General features: G+C 39.3%; 1 protein-coding gene across 2 annotated transcripts in view; it reads left to right on the forward strand.

Moving 5' to 3' along the window:
* The window catches only part of npepps (aminopeptidase puromycin sensitive), a 61,380-nt gene that overhangs the window by 21,152 nt on the left and 19,683 nt on the right, over positions 1-20,545 (forward strand). For both annotated transcript variants that reach the window (XM_048986850.1, XM_048986851.1), the window contains exons 7-13: positions 110-206; positions 3,113-3,146; positions 8,451-8,565; positions 13,575-13,739; positions 13,909-14,013; positions 18,333-18,393; positions 18,561-18,670. In XM_048986850.1, coding sequence (XP_048842807.1) covers positions 110-206; positions 3,113-3,146; positions 8,451-8,565; positions 13,575-13,739; positions 13,909-14,013; positions 18,333-18,393; positions 18,561-18,670 — 687 coding nt within the window. The remainder of the gene's footprint in view (positions 1-109; positions 207-3,112; positions 3,147-8,450; positions 8,566-13,574; positions 13,740-13,908; positions 14,014-18,332; positions 18,394-18,560; positions 18,671-20,545) is intronic.

Below are 20,545 nucleotides of genomic sequence, written 5' to 3' on the forward strand. Positions count from 1 at the left end.
TAATATTTTGAGAGAGAACTTGATCCTGTCATGCTCATTGTTTGATAATGGGATTCAGTGTGTCAGTTTTGTATGTAAAGTACTTATTTGAACAATCCCCTACCTGCAGGTTGCAACGAAGACCTTACCTTTTTACAAAGACTACTTTAACGTTCCATATCCTCTGCCTAAAATTGATCTCATAGCGATTGCTGATTTTGCTGCTGGTAAGTATATGAACCTTCTTTTGATATTTTGTGGGTTTGTAATTATTATGTGGTGGGGTCCAGATTTCCACACAATATGCTAAAAACTTGTAGCATTTACTTTGTGGGATTAGTTTTATAAAAATCTAACTGCAATCAGGAAACTAAAAATGCCAGAAGCTTTGCATTTTGTTTGGTTACTCATGGTTATTCTCAGGGCTAGGTAGGGATTAAGGTTGTCATGTCATATTTAGGGTTAAGGTTATACCCATAGAACTTAATGGGCGGTCCCCACAAAGGATGCAAATCTGTGTGTGTGTGTGTGTGTGTGTGTGTGTGTGTGTGTGTGTGTGTGTGTGTGTGTGTATTAGAGGTGTAATGGTACAGTTTTCCCACGGCTCTGTATGTGTCAGTTTTTGGACCATGGTAATCGTATGGTTTCAGTATCTTAAAAGAAAATAAAAACATTCCGCCCTTTAAACAAACAGTGAACTCTTTCAGACCTATTTTCCATCTTTGCATGATGCAAAGTGGTTTTGCTAGTTGCGTACCAGTGCGTTGCTCATTTTCAAGATCTGTGCATGTTGTCAAAATACCAAATGACTTTGCGCCTGCTTTCCGCTTGGAATGGTGTTTTTTAAATGTGGTATGGCCAGGCGCATTGTTCTGGGCTGCTGCTACTCGTTCAGCAGTGAGCTTCCATTTTCCTCATTATTCCGCTTCTGGCACTGCAAAGGTGATGCCAGAGAATGAGGACATGCTCGCCGTTACCTTGTCCCACGCCTGCTTCACCTGAAAAGGCTTAGTTGGAATAGTAGTTCTCCTGTGAATGATATCTTCATGCCTTTTCACTTGTGAACAAGCATGTCCGTTTCCTTGGATGAAAACCGTTCTGGCTTCCCAGGCAAATGTACCATTGTAATAGCAATCCACCATAGATGATGCGCCACTGCCCTGTAAAGATGAGGTGACATGCCATTCCAATTGTCGCAGCAGACCCACAATAAGGGCGCAAAAAAATGTACTATGGTGATTGGTTGAGTCATTTTAATAAAGATCATCACATCTCTTTTAACATGAAATACTCTATAAAGAGCCACCATCAGTTTGCATGACACTCATTGTTACGGATGTGTAACTGTACAGTTTGCTATTGCGGTTTGGTTATGTCAGTTTCATACTTTAGGTATGAGAGCGGTGTGGTACAAAGCATGTCTGGTTGCTGCCCTTCCTGGTGGTGTCATGTCAGCTGTTTCTCAACAGTGGTCGAGATAATCACTCATACAACGGCGTATTGCTGAAATAACGTCAATTACAGTTGAAGTATGTGGTTACCTTTAGCCATTAGGTGGATAATTTATACCATCTAAAATCTATAAATTGTAGCACTCAAATATGACCCCAATTTTATAGGTATATTTTTTGGGATAAAACACCGTCTTACATTGGAGCCAGTAGAAGAAAATGGCATATCGTAATACCGCAATTTACATGTGTGTGTCAAATTGTCAGCGGCATACCAAACGGTTTGATTATATAGTGTACCTTCATTTCATATATAAAATATTTGATTATACATCCACGGGAAAAATTTAGATCACAGCACAATTTCTTGTTTCATTCATTTCTCAATTTATGCGTGTGCGTCTGTGAATTGTATAATTTTTTAATTTTTTTTTTGCAAACTGCAGCCTGGTTTTTCTGTTTCTCATTCATGAAGGGCTTTTTCCTTGCTATATGCGACTAAAGTCATGCTTCTAGGAGCATGATACAAACTGTCTGACTTCAGGTGTTCTGACATGACAAGGAGTACAATATGATGGGAGTGATGAATGAAGTCTGGACGTAAATATGACTTAAACAACAAAATAAAACTGAAGACTTGCTTGTTGGCCTAAATCCTATTTTTTATTTTTTTTTGGAAAAGCCTTTTTACTTAAAATAGCAAAAAGCAAACTTTAAACTGTATTAAACATTCTTCCACCCTATCCCAAAGAATAACGAGTGATTCTTCTCCCTTCACAGACAAAAACCAGCAGTTGTTTTTGCGCGTAACATTTTGCAGAAGTCACAAACGAAACTTTTCAGTGTTGTCTCTGTCAAATATGGGCAAATACAACAAATTACATCAAGTAATATTTAACTAGTTATGACTTAGTTGTATGGTAAATAGTAAATGGACTGCATTTATATAGCGCTTTTCTACTCCTATGAGTACTCAAAGCGCTTTACATTTCATGCCTCACATTCACACATTCACACACACATTCATACTCCGGTGGCGAAGGCTGCCATACATATTATACTTATTAATCCTGAAAAAACTCACTGCAAATTAACTTTACCATAGCGGGCTCATTACCAAATATCTTTCAACATATAAACAGATGGTTCAGTTATTTTTTTCACTCAAATGGACAAAAGAAAGCTTGCTTTTGCACACAGCAGCTTGCAAACGCAAAAAGTTCACGATAAAACATGGCTTCCTCTAGTCTGGAAGCCTAATGACCTCCGAAAACTCAAAAATTTGTGAGCTAAATAAACGATGCAAAATTAATAAAACAAAATTATTTACCTTAGTATTCTGCATTAATAAATCCGAATTTATTGATGCAAAGATGTTGTAAATGATGTACCCCAAGTTCATCCCAAATTGTATCTGTTGCATGCTTTTTCAATCAGGCCCGTTGCGTTGTGAACTTTTATGCCGGTGCACCAATGCAGATTGGTGTATTTTACTATCCTGTGTGTGTGTGTGTGTGTGTGTGTGTGTGTGTGTGTGTGTGTGTGTGTGTGTGTGTGTGTGTGTGTGTGTGTGTGTGTGTGTGTGAGAGAGAGTGTAATTGTATGAGATTGTGATTGCGTGAGAGTGATTGTGTGAGAGTGAATATATTTCTGTTCTGATATGTCATGTTACTTACCTTTAGGTGCCATGGAAAACTGGGGTCTTGTTACCTACAGGTAAACCTATATTTGATTACATTAAGCTTTTTTGATATATTAAATTAATACTTGAATCATTTCTGCTATGAAGAATTGCATGAAAGTATTGGCATTGCTTGTATTTGTGCCATAAGGAACTAAAGTGAATATGAAGGTGGTGTTGCCTCGTAAGATTTACATTTTTCAGTTGGTTGTTGCACCCTGAATGATGCATTAGATTTGTAGCACTTGATGAATACGATAAAATGAACTTCATTGATCCCAGAGAGAAATTCTTGTGCATACAGCAGCAAGGTATGTAAAATGCAGCGAAACATAGTGGAAACCAAACCAGAACACCAAGTGTAGACAAGTAAACAGTGTTGTTAAGCTAAAAAAGTACACAAACATAACATCCTGAATAAGATTTAAGTATTAAGTAAATAAGGAAATTAATGAATGTTAACTTTTTCACTTTGTTTTTCTGTTTGTCTAGTTTGTGACCTATAAATTTTACTGGTTCCTAATAGTACCATAGCACCCTTCACAATAGGCATTCTAGTGCATCACTAGAAATGGGGGTTAGGGCTGACTATAGAGCTGCGCGATATCACATTGCAAAATACACTCTGCGACAAATAAACGTAAGCACCCAGGAGTAATGGTCTGATTTCGATGTAATTTGGTACATGTGGGTATCAGCAATGGGTATGTGAATGACTCAATTTGTAAGGAGCTGGCACGTCTAGTCACCAGACACAGAGGATGCCTCGTAGATGCACTGGACAGCATATCCAGCGTTTTACAAAGTTTTACAGGGGTCGCATTGTGGGTTTGCACAAGGCTGGATGATCGTGTGGTGCAATTGCCCGGCACGTGGGGCATGCAGATGTCACAATCGCCCAGTGTTGGAACCAATGGGCTCGTGAGGCCACCTACACACGTCCTGAAGGTTCCTTTTGCCCAAGGCAGACCACAGCAAGGGAGGATAGTCATATTGTGCGGCAAGCATTACAGAACCCCTTGACGTCTACACCTGTCATCCAGATACAGACATTGGACTCTCTACAACACCCCATGTCATCTTTCACTGTGTCTTGATGACTTGCATGAGACGGTCTACACATTCACCTCCCATGTGTAGGCTTTCGTTAACACCAGCGCAGAGATGACTGTGTTTGGAGTGGTGCCATAACCGGAAGGCATGGACTGATGACGAGTGGCATTGTTCAGCAATGAATCTCATCTCTGCATTACCACGGATGACTGGCCTGTCCGTGTTCGGCGGTGCCCAGGGGAGAGAACTAATCCTGTCAGTGTTGTGGAGAGACTCACCGGTGTTTCTCCTGGCATCATGGTGTAGGAAGCCATAGGGTATGACTTCATGTCATCTCTTGTAGTGATTCAGGGGACCCTGATGGCACAGCGCTACATCAGTGATATCCTGTGTCCACATGTCTTACCCCTCCTGAGGCGGCACCCTGGTACAGTCCTTTAACGAGACAATGCCCATCCACATATTGGATGTGTATCTATGGACTGCCTGCGTCATGTTGAGGTCCTCCCATGGCCTGCCAGGTCCCCCGATCTTTCCTCAATCTAACATGGGATCAGCTCGAATATCAATTCGGACCCAGTGCCAATCTGCAGAATCTTGAGGTCCAGTTACAACAGCTGTGGGCCGACTTGGCACAGGAGAGGATACCATTGCTTTATGCCTCCCTTCAACACCGTATCGCTGCATGTCTCCTGGCCCGGGGCCTACCACACCCTCCTGACACCAGCAGTGAGCCCATACTGCCAACTCTGTCTGTTTGATCTGATAATATCTTTGTAATACAGTCACGTGACTTTTCACCACGTGCAGATTCATTTTGTTTTCGCCACTCTGCCTGGGTGTTTAGCTTATTTTGTCACTGAGTATAATTGTAATCATGTGGTGCGTGCTCAATAATCACCAGGGCTACATGACGCACATGAACATTTCTCTGGATGCCAGCTTTTCTGTACTGATGCCCAAAAGTTAGTAATCTGTATAAATTGTATCCTTATGCTTATTTAATTCTGTTCATGGAGCACGCCACATACTACTGTTTTGGTAAATCATGGAAGCGATGAGCACTGAAACAATGGTGAAGAATATAAGAAATTTACATATAAGAGGCGGCCATTTGGCCCATCCAGCTCGTTTGGGGAGAACTTAACTAATAGCTCAGAGTTGTTAAAATCTTATCTGGTTCTGATTTAAAGGAACCCAGGGTTTTAGCTTGTGCTACACTAACAGGAAGACTGTTCCATACTCTACAAATTTAACTAGTTTGCTGTATGTATTGGTGTCTACACATCAATCTCAAAACTGTGCTATCCAGATTCCACCAGTTTGTTGTTTTTCCAACCAGAGGAAATAACGCGCTGGATCACGTGTACTGTAACATAGCAAACGCTTACAAAGCTTCCCCTCCCCCCACATCGATCAGTATGATCACATTTTTTTTTTTTCTTGACCCTCGCATACAAACCCCTCATTTCCAGAACGAAGCCAAGTGTATAGACCATCAAAGTCTGGTCCGAAGGAGCCATGACCAGACTACAGGACTGTGTTTTGACAACACAGATTGGGATTTGTTCAAACTGAAGACTTGAATGTATATACATGCTCTGTTGTGTCCTACATAAACTTCTGCTCGGACACTGTTACCACTTCCAAGGTCATACACACTTTCCCCAACTGCAAACCATGGATGAACAGTGAAGTTCAAATGCTGCTGAAGTCACGGGATGAGGCTTTCCACACCGGCCAAGTCCGACCTGAGGAGAGGCATCAGGGAGGCAAAGCTCTCCTACAAAGATAAAATTGAGAACTTCAACAACAACACAACAACTCTGACCCCCGGGGCATGTAGCAGGGAATCAGGTCCATTACCAAATATAAAAGAAGCAACATCCATTAAACCAGCATAGCGACCTCATCCCTACCTGATGATCTGAAGCAGTTCTTCGCACGGATTGACAAGGACACTAACCACCATCATACCAGACTGACGGTGCAGGAAGCCCCCCTGAATACCCCGGTGTTCAGCCCACACGAGGTCAGAAGAGCCCTCAGGCACATCAACCCCAACAAAGCAGCCACACTTGACGGTGTCCCTGGACGAGTGCTGAAACACTGCGCAAGTCAGCTGTCTGCAGCCCTCACCAGCCTGTTCAACATCTCCCCTGAAACAGGCAACCGTCTCCACCTGCCTCAAGTCTGCCGCCATCATCCCTGTCCCTAAACAGGCAGCAATTAGGACTCTGAATGACTACCATCCAGTGGCCCTGACCCCCATTGTCATGAAGTGCTTTGAGCGGCTGGTCTTGGCACACATCAAGAACATACCTCCCTCCCTGGACCAACACCCATTTGGTTGAGGATACCATTACATTGGCCCTCCACACTGCCCTGTCACACCTGGAACAGCGGGACAGCTATGTGCGGATGCTGTTTATCAACTACAGCTCCACCTTTAACACCCCCCCCCCCCCCCCCCCCCACCAAGCTGGCCATGAAACAGCACAACCTTGGACTAAACGCATGCCTGTGTGACTAGGTCTTGGATTTTCTGACCAACAGACCAGACAGTGCACATGGGTAACCACACCTCCATCACTCTCAATGCAGGAGCACATCAGGGCTGTGTGCTCAGCCCCCTCTACTCCCTCTTCACACACGACTGCAAACCCACCCATGATTCTAACATCATAGTTAAGTTTGCAGACGATACAACTGTGATAGGTGTGATCTCAAACAACGAGTCAACCTACAGGGAAGAAGTTGAGAACCTAGAGCGCTGGAGCCAGGACAACAACCTCGCCCTGAACTCAAAAAAGATGAAAGAAATGATCCTGTACTTCGAGACGGAAGCACGGGAGCCACCACCCCGTCAGCATTGGTGGTGAGAAGGTGGAGGTGGTTCAGAGCTTTCGATTCCTCGGGGTTCAGATCAGCTGTGACTTGTCATGCACCACAAACACTTCAGCCATTGCCAAAAAAGGACTTCAGAGGCTCCACTTCCTGCGGAGCCTGAAGAAAGCACAACTTCCACAGTAGCTCCTGGTGAACTTCTACAGATGCACCATAGAGTCAGTGATTACGTACTGCATCACTGCGTGGTACTCTGGATGCACATCGGAGAACAGGAAGACCCTGCAGTGCATCATTAAGACTGGCACCCAGCTTCCATCACTGGAAGAAATCCACCACACCCGGTGCAGCTGCAGAGCTGTAAAAATAATCAAGGACCCTTCCCATCCTGGACACAAACTCTTTACACCTCTGTCATCTCGCAGCACTGATCTCAAACATTCTCAAGCAATACCCCGCACGTGCATTTTCCTTATTTATGTGCATTTAGTCCACTTGAAAACTCTACCTCTGCAAACTTATTTACAAGCACCTTATTGTATATACATCTTGTACATATATAGTGACTGTACATTCTCTCCCATTCTATTTATGCCTTGAATCTGTTTAATTGTAAATAGATGTGCATCTGCTGGTGTGTTCCAAACTAAATCACATTGTACTTAAAATGACATTAAAGCATTTATCTATCTTATCTATCAATATCAATGTAAATTAGAACAGTTGTGGTCCTAAAATTGCTCCCTGCCGTACCCCACTATGAACGCAGGCCCACTGTGACATTGTGCCTCTAATAACTACCTGCTGCTTCCTGTCTGTTAACCAGTTTTCGATCCAAGCTGCTACATTTCCCAAAATCCCTGCAACTTTGAGCTTTAGCAGGACCCATTTGTGATGGACAACATCAAAGGCCTTCTGGAAATCTAAGTAGATCACATCAAAGGCCTTTTTGTATACAATTTCTCTTGTAGCTTTCTCAAAGATCTCAAGTAGATTAGTTAAACAGGATCTACCCCTCCTAAATCCATATTTGCTATCCCTCAATGTCATTTGAATCCAGGTAATCTACCATTTGCACTTGGTATATAGCTTCCATTACGTTTCCAGTTACGCAAGTTAAACTGATTATCCTATAGTTTGTGTGGGTATAAGTAAACATCCATATAGCACCAAAAAGCCATTGTCTGCACAGATGTTTATGCCTATTATCTAAGGCCCTGGTGATTATTGTGCATGCGCCACATAATTGTCATGTGATATTGTACAGCCCTAGTTGACGGTAAGGGAGAGACAGTGTGCGCAGCCTGGTGTCGACTTGCCTGTCAGATGTGATGCCAGGCTATACCTGAACAAGCTTAAGAAGTGTATAAGTATGGCTTGCTATATAAGCACTGCTGACAAGATGGTCTGTGTGTTTGTCCTCCCCACCCCCCTTTTAGGGAGACTGCGCTGCTCATCGACCCCAAGAACTCATGTTCATCCTCCCGACAGTGGGTGGCACTGGTGGTGGGACATGAGTTGGCACATCAGTGGTTTGGCAACCTGGTCACTATGGTAATGGCCTCATTCCTCCAATAAAAGAGACACCTCCAGGATCACAGTGCACATTCTGTTTAATCACTTGGTGCATTTCATTGATGAACATGCTTAGCCGCTCATTGTTTCAGCGTGTCATCCATCTGATCAAACCAATAGAGCAGGCTGCCAGTTTACATTTCCTTTAACATGATGATTTACTCTGTATGAAAGGAAAAATTGTCTGTTGATTTTTTTTTTGTAATATTCCATTGTAAAAGCAAGAGGTGAGCCAAAACAGGTTTTTCTTTTAGTATTGCTGATTCAGTGTTCTTAGTTATTGCCACTCTACACCAAGTGCACACAGCTTTGTACAAGTATTACCAAATCCCCTAAAGATAAGAAGCAAATTTATGTATTGTATTTCCTGAAGAGTTTTGGGACTGGTCTGCTGCCACTGCAGACGCTTTCTCATTAAGACAATGACCCAAAAAGTATTTGATGCACAACGAACTTTGCAATGGCATTGTGCGGGTGATTAACTGGGACCAAAATGGAACACACAGTGAGGAGTATATGGGTCATTGTCACAAACTCATTATTTTCTGTAATATTTAAAGTTAATTTGAAGATAGGTTCAAATTTAGAACAGTAAGAGTTACAGAGATGAAGAAAAAAATGACAAAACCAAAAATTTTGTACAAAAATTATGGATTATACTACTAATTATGGATGTGACAATAGCAAAAACTCATGGTGGTATAATATCGTGATAAAAGGTTCTGGATACGATAATAATCACAATATTTAAAAAGAAAAAAACTCCAATTAATAATCAACATGTTTATATCAATTTAGTTCTTCCTTTTAACAAAGTGCTTCTGCTTTTCTTTATTAGTGAAATATCCAGCTATGACCTTAAGCTTTTGCCAGAACTTTGCAGTAATTGTCCTTTGCAATGAATGACTGGACAATGCATGTAATTGTAAAACAAGGTTATAAAACAACTCCGTTCAGTGGGTCACCATTCGGCGAAACGTGCAGGAATATCCGTTTCAAATCTTCAGAAGTTTCAATGTAGGGCAGAAAAAAAACAATTCATCATGATTTAAAACATTTCTTTCGTCTTCCTTTTAGCTTAGTGAAAAAAAATCTTCTTACACCACATAAGCTGTAAAATTAAAGCTGTAAGCTGTAAGTTTTCTTTTTACCGTATCCTAAATCCTATGGTAGCATTCGCTGCAGCCAGCTACAACCGCTTATGCAAAAAAACCTGCACTCTCCATGTTACTTCCTGACATCAGCTCACAATCTGCATACAATTCTCTTTTTTCTTAGAGATAAATTATCGTTTTGTTAATATGCTGTAAAAGTGTTTCTATTTGACCAATTTATAAAGTATTCTTGTAATAGTTTTGTAATGGATTAATGTGGATTACACACGGTCAATAGAGCACAAAACATTCGTTAATGTAGTATGTATTTTTTGAGAGGGAACTTATACGAGTTAAATAACCATATGATAACTTGGTTAATATCCGACAACGGCTTCGAAGGTATTTTTTATCGTGATATTATGATTATCATTACTTCCCTACTACTTATACAAATTTGTTGTTTATTGTAGGTTACATGCAAAAAGATGTAAGATTTAAAATCATCTATTTTTGGTTCTTTGATTTTTGGCTACCTGTTTGACGGAAATAATTAATATGAAAGCAGAACAACAAATGACATATTTTAGTATGCCTACGCAGTTAAGGTAATCTGTGTCTTTATATAAATACTGTATGTCATTGACTTTTGCCACAAAATATTCTCAAATTCATCAAATATTTGTTCAATGCATTAACTAAAACTTGTGATGTACAGATTATTAATTTCAAATACTACTTGCAAATAAGTACAAGCTGAATTTCAATTCTTTCAAAACACTGTCAACTGTTCATCTAGGTAAGGCAAGATGGCATTGCATTGTAAGTAGGGATGTTATATGAACTATTTTTAATGTGCACAGTGGCAATTAGCATACACCACATGCAAATGTAATTGCAGGTACTTAACAAATTCAAATTAAAAAAACTTTATTTGTCCCCAAGGGGCAATTAAGGCACACAGTGCAGTTAACAAGTGGATCAACACAATTTTATTCCCACAATGTGTATAATCTAAAGTCTAGAACTATTGGCTCTAAAAACAGAAACTGGACAACCACACAATACAATGCGTATTACGACATTTTTATCCTATGTATGCCTTCAGCTGTCTATTTCATCACAACAAAACAAACCAGGTAACCACAGCTTCCCTGTGAGACCCTACGCTTGGTGAACTTGTTGCGGGGGAATTTAATTGTGTTTCTTGGCCCTAGTCTTAATCCGTCGTAGTGCATGAAAGAAATATATTAAAATATATTAAAAAAACATATTTGGTGAACATAAGAAATTTAAAAACAAAAGGAGGCCACTTGGCCCATGAAGCTCATTTGGGGAGAACTTAACTAATAGCTCAGAGTTGTTAAAATCCTATCTAGCTCTGATTTAAAGGAACCCAGGGTTTTAGCTTGCGCTACACTAGCAGGAAGACTATTCCATACTCTAACTACACGCTGCGTGAAGAAGTGCTTTCTGAAATTCATTTTAAAATGTTCTTCCGCCAATTTCCACTTACGGCTACGAGTTCTAGTATTTAACCTAATATTGAAGTAGCCATTTGGCTGAACAGCATCCAGACCTGTTAGAATCTTATACACCTGGATCATGTCGCCCCTTAGTCTCCTTTGGTTGAGGCTAAACAGATTCAGCTCAACTAACCTGTCCTCATAAGACATTCATCTATGAATAGGAATCATTCTTATAGCCCTACATTGCTCCCTTTCCAATGCTGAAATGTCCTTTTTTAGGCATGGTGTCCAAACCTGCACACAATATTCTGGCTGGGTTCTTAGCAAGGAATTATATAATCGTAGCATCAGCTCCCTTGACTTAAACTCCACTCACCTAGAGATGTAACCCAACATCCTATTGGCCTTTTTTATTGCTTCCCCACACTGGCAAGAGTGGGATATGGAAGCATCAACATACACACTGAGGTCTTTCTCATAATTATCTAGTTTGTATGATATTGATTTTCTCATATATATATATATATATATATATATATATATATATATATATATATATATATATATATATATATATATATATATAAATAATATTCCTGCTCCCTTCATGGGTTACCTTACATTTATCTATGTGAAATTTCATCTGCCAGGTATCAGCCCAGTTGCTAATTAAATCAACATCCCGTTGTAGCCTCTGCGCTGCTAGTTCAGTATCTGCTACACCACGCACCTTGGTGTCATCTGCAAATTTAACCAGTTTACTGTATGTATTGGTGTCAATATCATTAATGTAAATTAGGAACAATAGTGGTTGTAAAAAACCCTATGGTACTCCACTATGAATGCAGGCCACCTGGAACATTGTACCTCTAATAAATACGCTGCTTCCTGTTTGTTAACCAGCTTTCGATCCAAGCTACTATAGTTCCTAAAATTCCTGCAGCTTTGAGCTTAAGCAAGAGCCATTTGTGGGTGACAACATCAAAGGCCTTCTGGAAGTCTAAGTAGGTCGCATCGTAGGCCTTTTTGTGATCAATTTCTCTTGTAGCTTCCAAAGAACTTAAGTAAATTCGTTAAACATGATCTACCTCTCCTAAATCCATGTTTGCTATCCCTTAGAATATTATTTGCATCTAGGTAATGTACCATTTTGACTTGGATTATAGCTTCCATCATTTTTCCAGTAATGCTAGTTAAGCTGAGTGACCTATATTTTACTGGATTACTTCTATCCTCTTTTTTGAATATGGGCGTTATATTAGCATGCTTCCATGAACCTGATTACATTGAGACAAGTTCTCCAAAGATGGGCTTTTTATGAAGATTCTTTTTTTTTTTTTTAGAGGTGGGGAGAGTGTGTTAGGGTAGACCGAGGCAGTATTATGATAATATGCTAATCTGCAGTATTCATAGTTGGGAAAATTTATTTATGGGCAAGATACCGGAATTAATATTGGGATGGCATTGCTTTTGAAAATACCATCTAATTACCGTATACTGCAGTATAATGTATGGACAGTATGATGGTAGGAAAAATTAGGTACCGTTCATGCCTAGTGCATGGCGGCTAGAGGAGGAGGAGGGATTAGATGGCGGGAGGGGGTGACGGGGCAGTCCGGGGAATACATTGTTGTCATACTGACACCATCTAGTTAATATGGTCGATGTTTAGGTTGTTGAAGTCTATTAATGTACAGGGTGGGCCATTTATATGGATACACCTTAATAAAATGGGAATGGTTGGTGATATTAACTTCCTGTTTGTGGCACATTAGTATATGTGAGGGGGAAAACTTTTCAAGATGGGTGGTGACCATGGTGGCCATTTTGAAGTTGGCCATTTTGGATCCAACTTTTGTTTTTTCAATAGGGAGAGGGTTATGTGACACATCAAACTTATTGGGAATTTCACAAGAAAAACAATGGTGTGCTTGATTTTAACATCTACAGGGTAATTTGAGTTTAAACATGGTTTTTGTGTGGGTAGCAGTGATAGGAACTAAAGTGGCTTCAGTAATGTGGAAGATTAAATTCAACATTGATGGATAGATAAGTGACTAGCTGCTAAATGATCATTGTAGTACCGTACTGCAGTACGGTAAAAAAAAAATCAGGGATTAAGTCAAGTTTACCCGGGGCTTGACTTTTTTTTTTTTTAAATACTCGGGGCTAGTCTTACAATACTCAGGGCTATAGCCTCGAGTAATCAGACCTGCTTCCATCAGCACTTTTCTCGGTTAAAATTTCAGCAGATATTATGATTATCTATTAGGCATAACACACACATGCATTTTAATATACACATTTGTAATTCTCTTAAATGGAAGTCTACCTTGTACCTTTTGTCACATTGTATATTTGTTTGGAGATTTTTTTGCTTTACAGTTTTACCAGTTGACAATATTCTGCCTGTCTCTGGTCGTAGGAATGGTGGACCCACTTGTGGCTGAATGAAGGCTTTGCGTCCTGGATCGAGTATCTCTGCGTGGATCACTGTTTCCCCGAATATGATATTTGGACGCAGTTTGTGTCAGCAGACTATACCAGAGCGCTTGAACTGGATGCGTTGGACAACAGCCACCCTATTGAGGTCATTCTTATTCTATCCCTTCTTACACTATTTGTTGCATTAACATGGCAGCTGGACTTTAGTAAAGAATATTTTAGAAAATCCTTTTTTTCTTTGTAACATGTAATGGCCTGGCTAATGTAATATATTTGTTTCTATGATATGTTTTTGTTTGTTTGTTTTTATGCAGGTCAGTGTTGGGCACCCATCAGAAGTGGATGAGATTTTTGATGCAATATCCTACAGTAAGGGAGCGTCAGTTATAAGAATGCTGCACAGCTACATTGGAGATGAGGTGAGGCCTCCATGAGACCTTGCAGATCTTACACAGCCAATAGGCAATCTCTTGCCAAAACCCTCCGTGAGACCTCTCAACAATGCTGTCTTTTGTCATTATTCTTTTTTCTTACATATTTCATTTTAACAACAAAAAGGTAAATGATTGCATTCAGGACACGGTACTTTTCTTTTTGTTATTGTTTCTTTCTGTTCCTTGAAAATGATATTTATGTGTTAATAAATCCTCAGTGTGCACATTTTTGTTAAAACCTATTAAACATAATGAACCCTGTGCTGTAGCTATGCTCAGCATAATCAAATCTACAGAGGGTCCTCACTATGCATCGTATTGAGGTTTTTCTTATGCATGCCAATTTGTTACAGATGATAAACTTGATATACATCGAATATATTCATTCTTATGTCATTTCAACAAATATTTAATTACTTGTTATTACCTGGGAAGGCCCCTTAACGGAAGTCATCACACTGTAAAGTACACTTCGTGCATTGCTTGGATAATTGTACTAGCTTTGGCTGAGTGACTTTTTTGCCCTTACTAATGAATTAGTAGTCATTTTGCTGTAATCACCTGCCTGACTGTTCTACTTTGGTAAAAGACTCATAAGTGATAGTTTGTCTTGATATTTCTGATAGACATAGTGGCTGCAAGATGGAGTTAGTCCAAGAACCTCAGCAGCTAGTCACTGAAGTGCTGAGGAGGAGCATTGTAATAGGAGAAGAAGAAAAAGTTTTAGTAATTTCATAATCTATATTCTAGTTATTTAGCAGTGACAATAAATTACGCAGTATTAAAGTTTAGTACAATAAAATAAGTATTCCATATTCTTATGCCTATAAACTTCCGTAACAATTTGAATACATTTCTAAGTTGGCCTGAAATGTATTTCCTGACCTGCCGATACTGATCCTGGCCAATTCCAGTTTTCTTACTTTGATAATAATTAACAAACTAAACATTTTTACCACTTCTTTGGTGAAATTTGCTTTCTGCAAGGAAAATATTTAAAATATCCTTTTCAAATGAATATGGCTTCAGACTGTCTTGATGCTGTGGAGTAGGACGATGCACTCACGATTATACACATAGTCAGGCGGTCTGTGTGTTTGTGGTGCTGACATTGCAGGTGGTGAAAAAGATTAGCCACGTGACCACCTGTTGTATGTATGGTACCTTTGCAAAGTTTGCAGTTGATTGATCCACATCGAGTTTTGAAAAAATAACCCATTTCTACACAATCAAAATGGACCAAATTTTTCCTCATCAGCCACCACACACTATTTGACTATGTAGTCGACCAGTTTGTGGTCTGTATGTTGTTTACCATGTGACATAAGTATAATATTTTTTTTATCAATCTGTTAATATACTAAGTGTTTTTTTCATCTTTTTTACAAAGCTAACTGATTAGAAAAGATCAAGTTTATAGTTCAGAGATCTAGTCGCAGTAAAGGGAGCTGTCAGGCTGAAGGAGGACATCTGAGCTTGGTTGACTGGTGGAAAGTGGCTTTGGCAGTCACTGAAGCAAAAAGTTGGGGATGGGAGGAGTTTGGTGAGGCCATGGAAAAGGGCTTTCGGTGGGCCTTAAAGATTCCTTGAAGGGGATGAGTTGCTGCCTCAAGTGTAGCAGTTTGAATATATTGGGGTCTTGTTCACAAGTGAGGGAAGAAAGGAGCAGAAGATCAACAGATGGATCGGGCAGCATTGGCAGTAATAGTAATAGGTTGCTTTGTTTGCTGCCCCCCAAGACCCGACCCTGGATAAGCGGCAGATGATAGATGGATCTAGTCACTAAGTTGAGATCCACTGAGACAGATAATTAACAAAGAAGTAAGATTTTCAAACAGTACTGAGATGCTGTACTGGTTGAAATTACTTTCTTTCCCTTTGGTCTGTTTTTGTTGTAGTACTGTTGCAGTCTCCAAACATTCAAGCATTGCCTGATAGGCACTTGTTGGTTTGTCTTGTCATTATAATAGCATTTGTAACTGGGTACTCAGCTTAGCCACACTCATGCCCGTCAACTCCTCCAGGACGTATGTCTGTAATGTGCTCTTTGCCTTACTTGTACATCGCTATGGACAAATGTCTTCTAAATAAAATGTAAATGTCTTGCATCACAGTTCTTAAAATACCTCTGAAATGCGTAAAATGGCAACCAGCTACAATAAAATATTGCCGTATCAGCCACCACCACTGTAACTGATACAAAAGTAATTTCTGGTAAAGTACTTGATTAGTTCATAAAATGGGCCATAGTTAGAATTTAGATTGGCTGAGTGCTGGTCTGTACTGGTTAGGATGGAAATTGGGCATTTCCTGTCACTAGCCAATCGATCTGTTCATCCCTACCCTTTTTCACTAATGTATTTTTTCAGTTTGGGGCTTTAAGCACAAACCTACTCAGCCTTTTTAAACTTGTAATTATTGTATTCCCTAATCAGTGAATATGTGTGATTACTGACCAAGGCTGCTGTTGCTGCAGACACTTAACGTCATAACTCTAAGTATTTGATGGACATTTTTCGAACTTTACAGACACATTGACTGGGTATTGAACTGGAATTGATCAAATTTTGAGACGGATCGCACCACAATTTATGCAGTGCCACATATTGATAGCAAAGAAAAGGGCAGTTTTGACACTTTGACCCCATTAGCATGATGAATCAGTTATTTAGAGAATCATTTTTAAACTTTTCAGGTATATTATATCGATTATGTACTGGAACTAGTTAAAATTTGAGATGAATTGCCCCAAAATTAAAGCAACTTCACTTAGGCAGCAAATTGATGGGTGACTGTAGAATTAGACTGAATGTGCCCTCCCCCCAGTATGGGCGGTATGGCAGTATAAAAAATGCCACCCAAGTCTGCTGTAGGGGGACTTGAGATAAACGGGGGGGTGTAGGAGAAGAATGAGTAGATGGTGGAGAGTGGGTGACAGGGCTGTCTAGGGAATACACTACTGTCTTATTTTTATTTTTGTGTTTAGTTTTCTCACCTTTGGGATCTGGTACATCAGATTTATGTTAAAACCCTCAGTTTATTGCCAGCTATCTGAGGTTTGTGTATGTGTATAGTCTAGATAGCAGTAATATTTCTATTTATATAATATTTATATCTCAAAGGAATTTCATATGTGCTTGTATGACATAGCATAGTAGTTACTCCGTTTATTAAATTATAAAGTCCAAAAACACGAGGCAAATGGTGTCCCATACTGGTTCACAACCGAAAATGATATTTCATTGTATTCCCTGGCAGGGGCGCCGCTAAGGGGGGAAAGTTGGGACAATTCTAAGGGCCCACGCCCTTTAGGGGCCCCCAGAGATCTGAATGGGTGTGGTAGGGGGGCCCAACCTCATATTTTGTCATAGGGCCCAAAATTGCTAGCGGCGCCCCTGTTCCCTGGACTTGAAGCAATGGCAATTACTGACAGCAAAGAGTAGGATGACTAGAGGCTTATTTCTGTGAATGGGATCAATCTATTTGTTATTTACACTTTGTATCCTATTTGATCTTTGATGGGTCTTCTTACCACTTCACAGAAACATGGATATAAATCTATTAAGAAAAGTGTTCACTTGATCAGATCCAAAATTGCAAAAAGACCCACAAAATACATATAGATGGCTGTGTTAACAAGATGATGGCACAGTCCCACTTTTCAACTTATGTGCTCCCTGATACCTCAGTTTAACCTTTGGGTCTCAGGTCAATTAGGTGTAGATGTTCAGATTTTCATCCATATATTGTTTTTGTGATGTGGTATCCACCAAAGATCAAATAGACTAAATAGAGTAGTAATATAAATTATAATAAGAGTTAACCTGTTCACAAGGTTACATGTTATCCAAGTTACCCTTTGTTGGAACTAAACACCATTGCTTTTCAGTCTGTCTGCAAATTTTGTAAATGATCAGACAAATAATCTTTATCGTGTCTAAGATCGAGTCTAAGGATACCCTTTTTGCTATCACTCTGCAGTGCTGCTTCAGTGTTCAAAATTGTGTTCAGTTCTACTAAATCACTCATACAATGCTTTCAATGTTGTCACAACTAGAACTCTGAGCATTCGGGCAAAAATACATTTATTGGGTTTCACATTTCCAGGTAATCTACCAAGTAATTCTATCAATGATAGAGGTGGCGAGTAGGGATTAAAAGAACATTGTTGGTTTGAAAACCTCCTACCATAAGTGAAGCACTGATTAATATACCTTGTGATATGTATTCTTCATATAACAGAATGAGTTATATTATGAGTTCGAATAAAGTAGCTTGTCTTTATTTTCTTGTAACTATTACAGGACTTTAGGAAAGGAATGAATTCTTACCTTCTGAAGTTTCAACATAAAAATGCTTCTACGGGTAATGTATTCCTGGATTTTATTATAAAATTTTAATAAACCGTTTGAATGTTATTTCCAGATTTTATATTGGGTGTTTTTTATTTCTTGCACTACAGTTACTTTTGCTTTTAGAGAAGAGGTAACATTATTTGCCTTTGACCCCATCTTACCCTTCCTCCCTCTAAGAGCATCTGTGGGAGTGTCTGGAAGAGGCTAGTGGGAAGCCAGTGGGTGCTGTTATGAGCTCCTGGACCACGCAGATGGGCTTTCCCATCATTGTTGTGGATGAAGAACAGGTAAAGTCCGGGTCATTTTGTCTTTTTTTTTAATATACAAACATTACATCTGGTATTGAGTATGGAATGCAGTTCAGTTATGCTAATGACAAGTGTTTAAGTTCGTCTTTTGCATGCATATTTCTGTATTGAAAATGTGCTCTGTTGGCCTCACCATATGAATGAAAAACCTTTTTTTCAAATTCAGTTTTACACTTTTTATGCATGTTTTGCACGCTTTAAACTTAGATGTCAAGTTTTGCTATCAACTTACCCAAACCAGGCCTTTTATTGTGCTGGCTGGTTGTGCATTTTAATGCTGAATTTTGAGTAGCCAAGAGGGAGTTTTATCTCAGAAGTAATAAATTCTTAAACTTATTGAATGTATAGTTATCCCTTCATATATTTATAAAAATATGAGTTCTTTTGTTCAACTCATTTATATCAGGATTCTTAGTTTGCAGCTTGAAAGGTTTTTTTTACTGAAGAAACCCTTGACCATAATGGTCATTTGTTTGTGAATAAGTAATTTATCCAAATAAAAAGACTGCGGACTCTTTTTGTTCCACAAATGCTATAAAAATGTCATTACCTTTCTCAAAACATTGCTTGTTAAATTATGGTCAGATAAAATGATCTGATTTAAAGTGTCATTATTTTCATACACTAATCGGGTGATTAAGGGTGGCTATGGATTATGTAAGCAAAAATAGTTTGCCTGCTAGCAGACTATTGTTTTCTGGAAAACATAAAAAAATGATGCATCTAGGTTTTTAGGGAATAGACTGGGAATATTGCTGAAAGCAATACTAGCAGGGCTGAAAGCATGACCAATTCGAGCTGGCTGCATCACCAGTATCTGTTTGATGGAACCGGAGATACTGTTTGTGCATGTATTATCTGAAGGAAAACATATATATTCTATATATTATTAGTAGTGATATCACGCATTGCAGTGTGCCAGTACAGCCCCAAAACTCTGAAAAACCTGAAAATTTCCAACCTCTGCTTAAAACAGTACTATAGAACAGTTGAACAGAATGGACTGGTAATGCAAATTTACGCAAATGCTAATTGCATTATACCGTGTTTCTCACAGACACACTAGCGGAAATTACCACATAGTTAAAAAAAAAAACTAATAATTGCACATAGTAAATCATGATGTGCACTGTATGGACTTCATACAGTTTTACTTCACTGTCTCAAACCGTGCTGGATCACAGCACGAACCGTGCTGTAACTAATCTCCCTTTGTGGTACAGCTTGGGTATAAGTTGGTTCCTGTATAGCAGTGTAAAAGCGCCATGAGTCACCCCTCAAATCACCGCCGGTTCCTGCTGCACTGCATACATACAATCCGTGCAGATATCTGACCAGATATCTTTGAGATGTATTAATGAACTTGCCGGGAAATATGTCATTGTTTTAATCGTGTACAAAAAAATCCCAGGGCGGCATCAATATATGATTTTACCTCAGAATCTTTACAATTTATAATGTGCGGCTTGGAGTGCATTAACTTGCTTATACCATGGTTACCACACATTTGGCGAACACGTTTAAACTTGAAGACATAATTTTCATGTTTACGAGCCAAAAACAAATTTATTGAAAGATCTACTATATAGGCTTGGACTGTGTAATGGTTGTACAGTTTACCATGGTATTTCCTTTTGGTGAAACTGTATCTTGGGGTATTTCAAAATACCGGAATAGAGTTTCGTTTTTATAACACTGTCAAAATACTGGATTCTGCGGTGTAATGTGTGGATGGTGTGAAAAACTTAATATCAACTATTTTTAGTTGTATACAATCCAAATTAACCATACGTTAGTTGTTTTATCATTTACAGTGCTAACACACCCCTCAAAACATTGGCTTTGCAGATATTA

The sequence above is a fragment of the Brienomyrus brachyistius genome, chromosome 20, assembly GCF_023856365.1.
Source record: "Brienomyrus brachyistius isolate T26 chromosome 20, BBRACH_0.4, whole genome shotgun sequence".
Lineage (NCBI taxonomy): Eukaryota > Metazoa > Chordata > Actinopteri > Osteoglossiformes > Mormyridae > Brienomyrus > Brienomyrus brachyistius.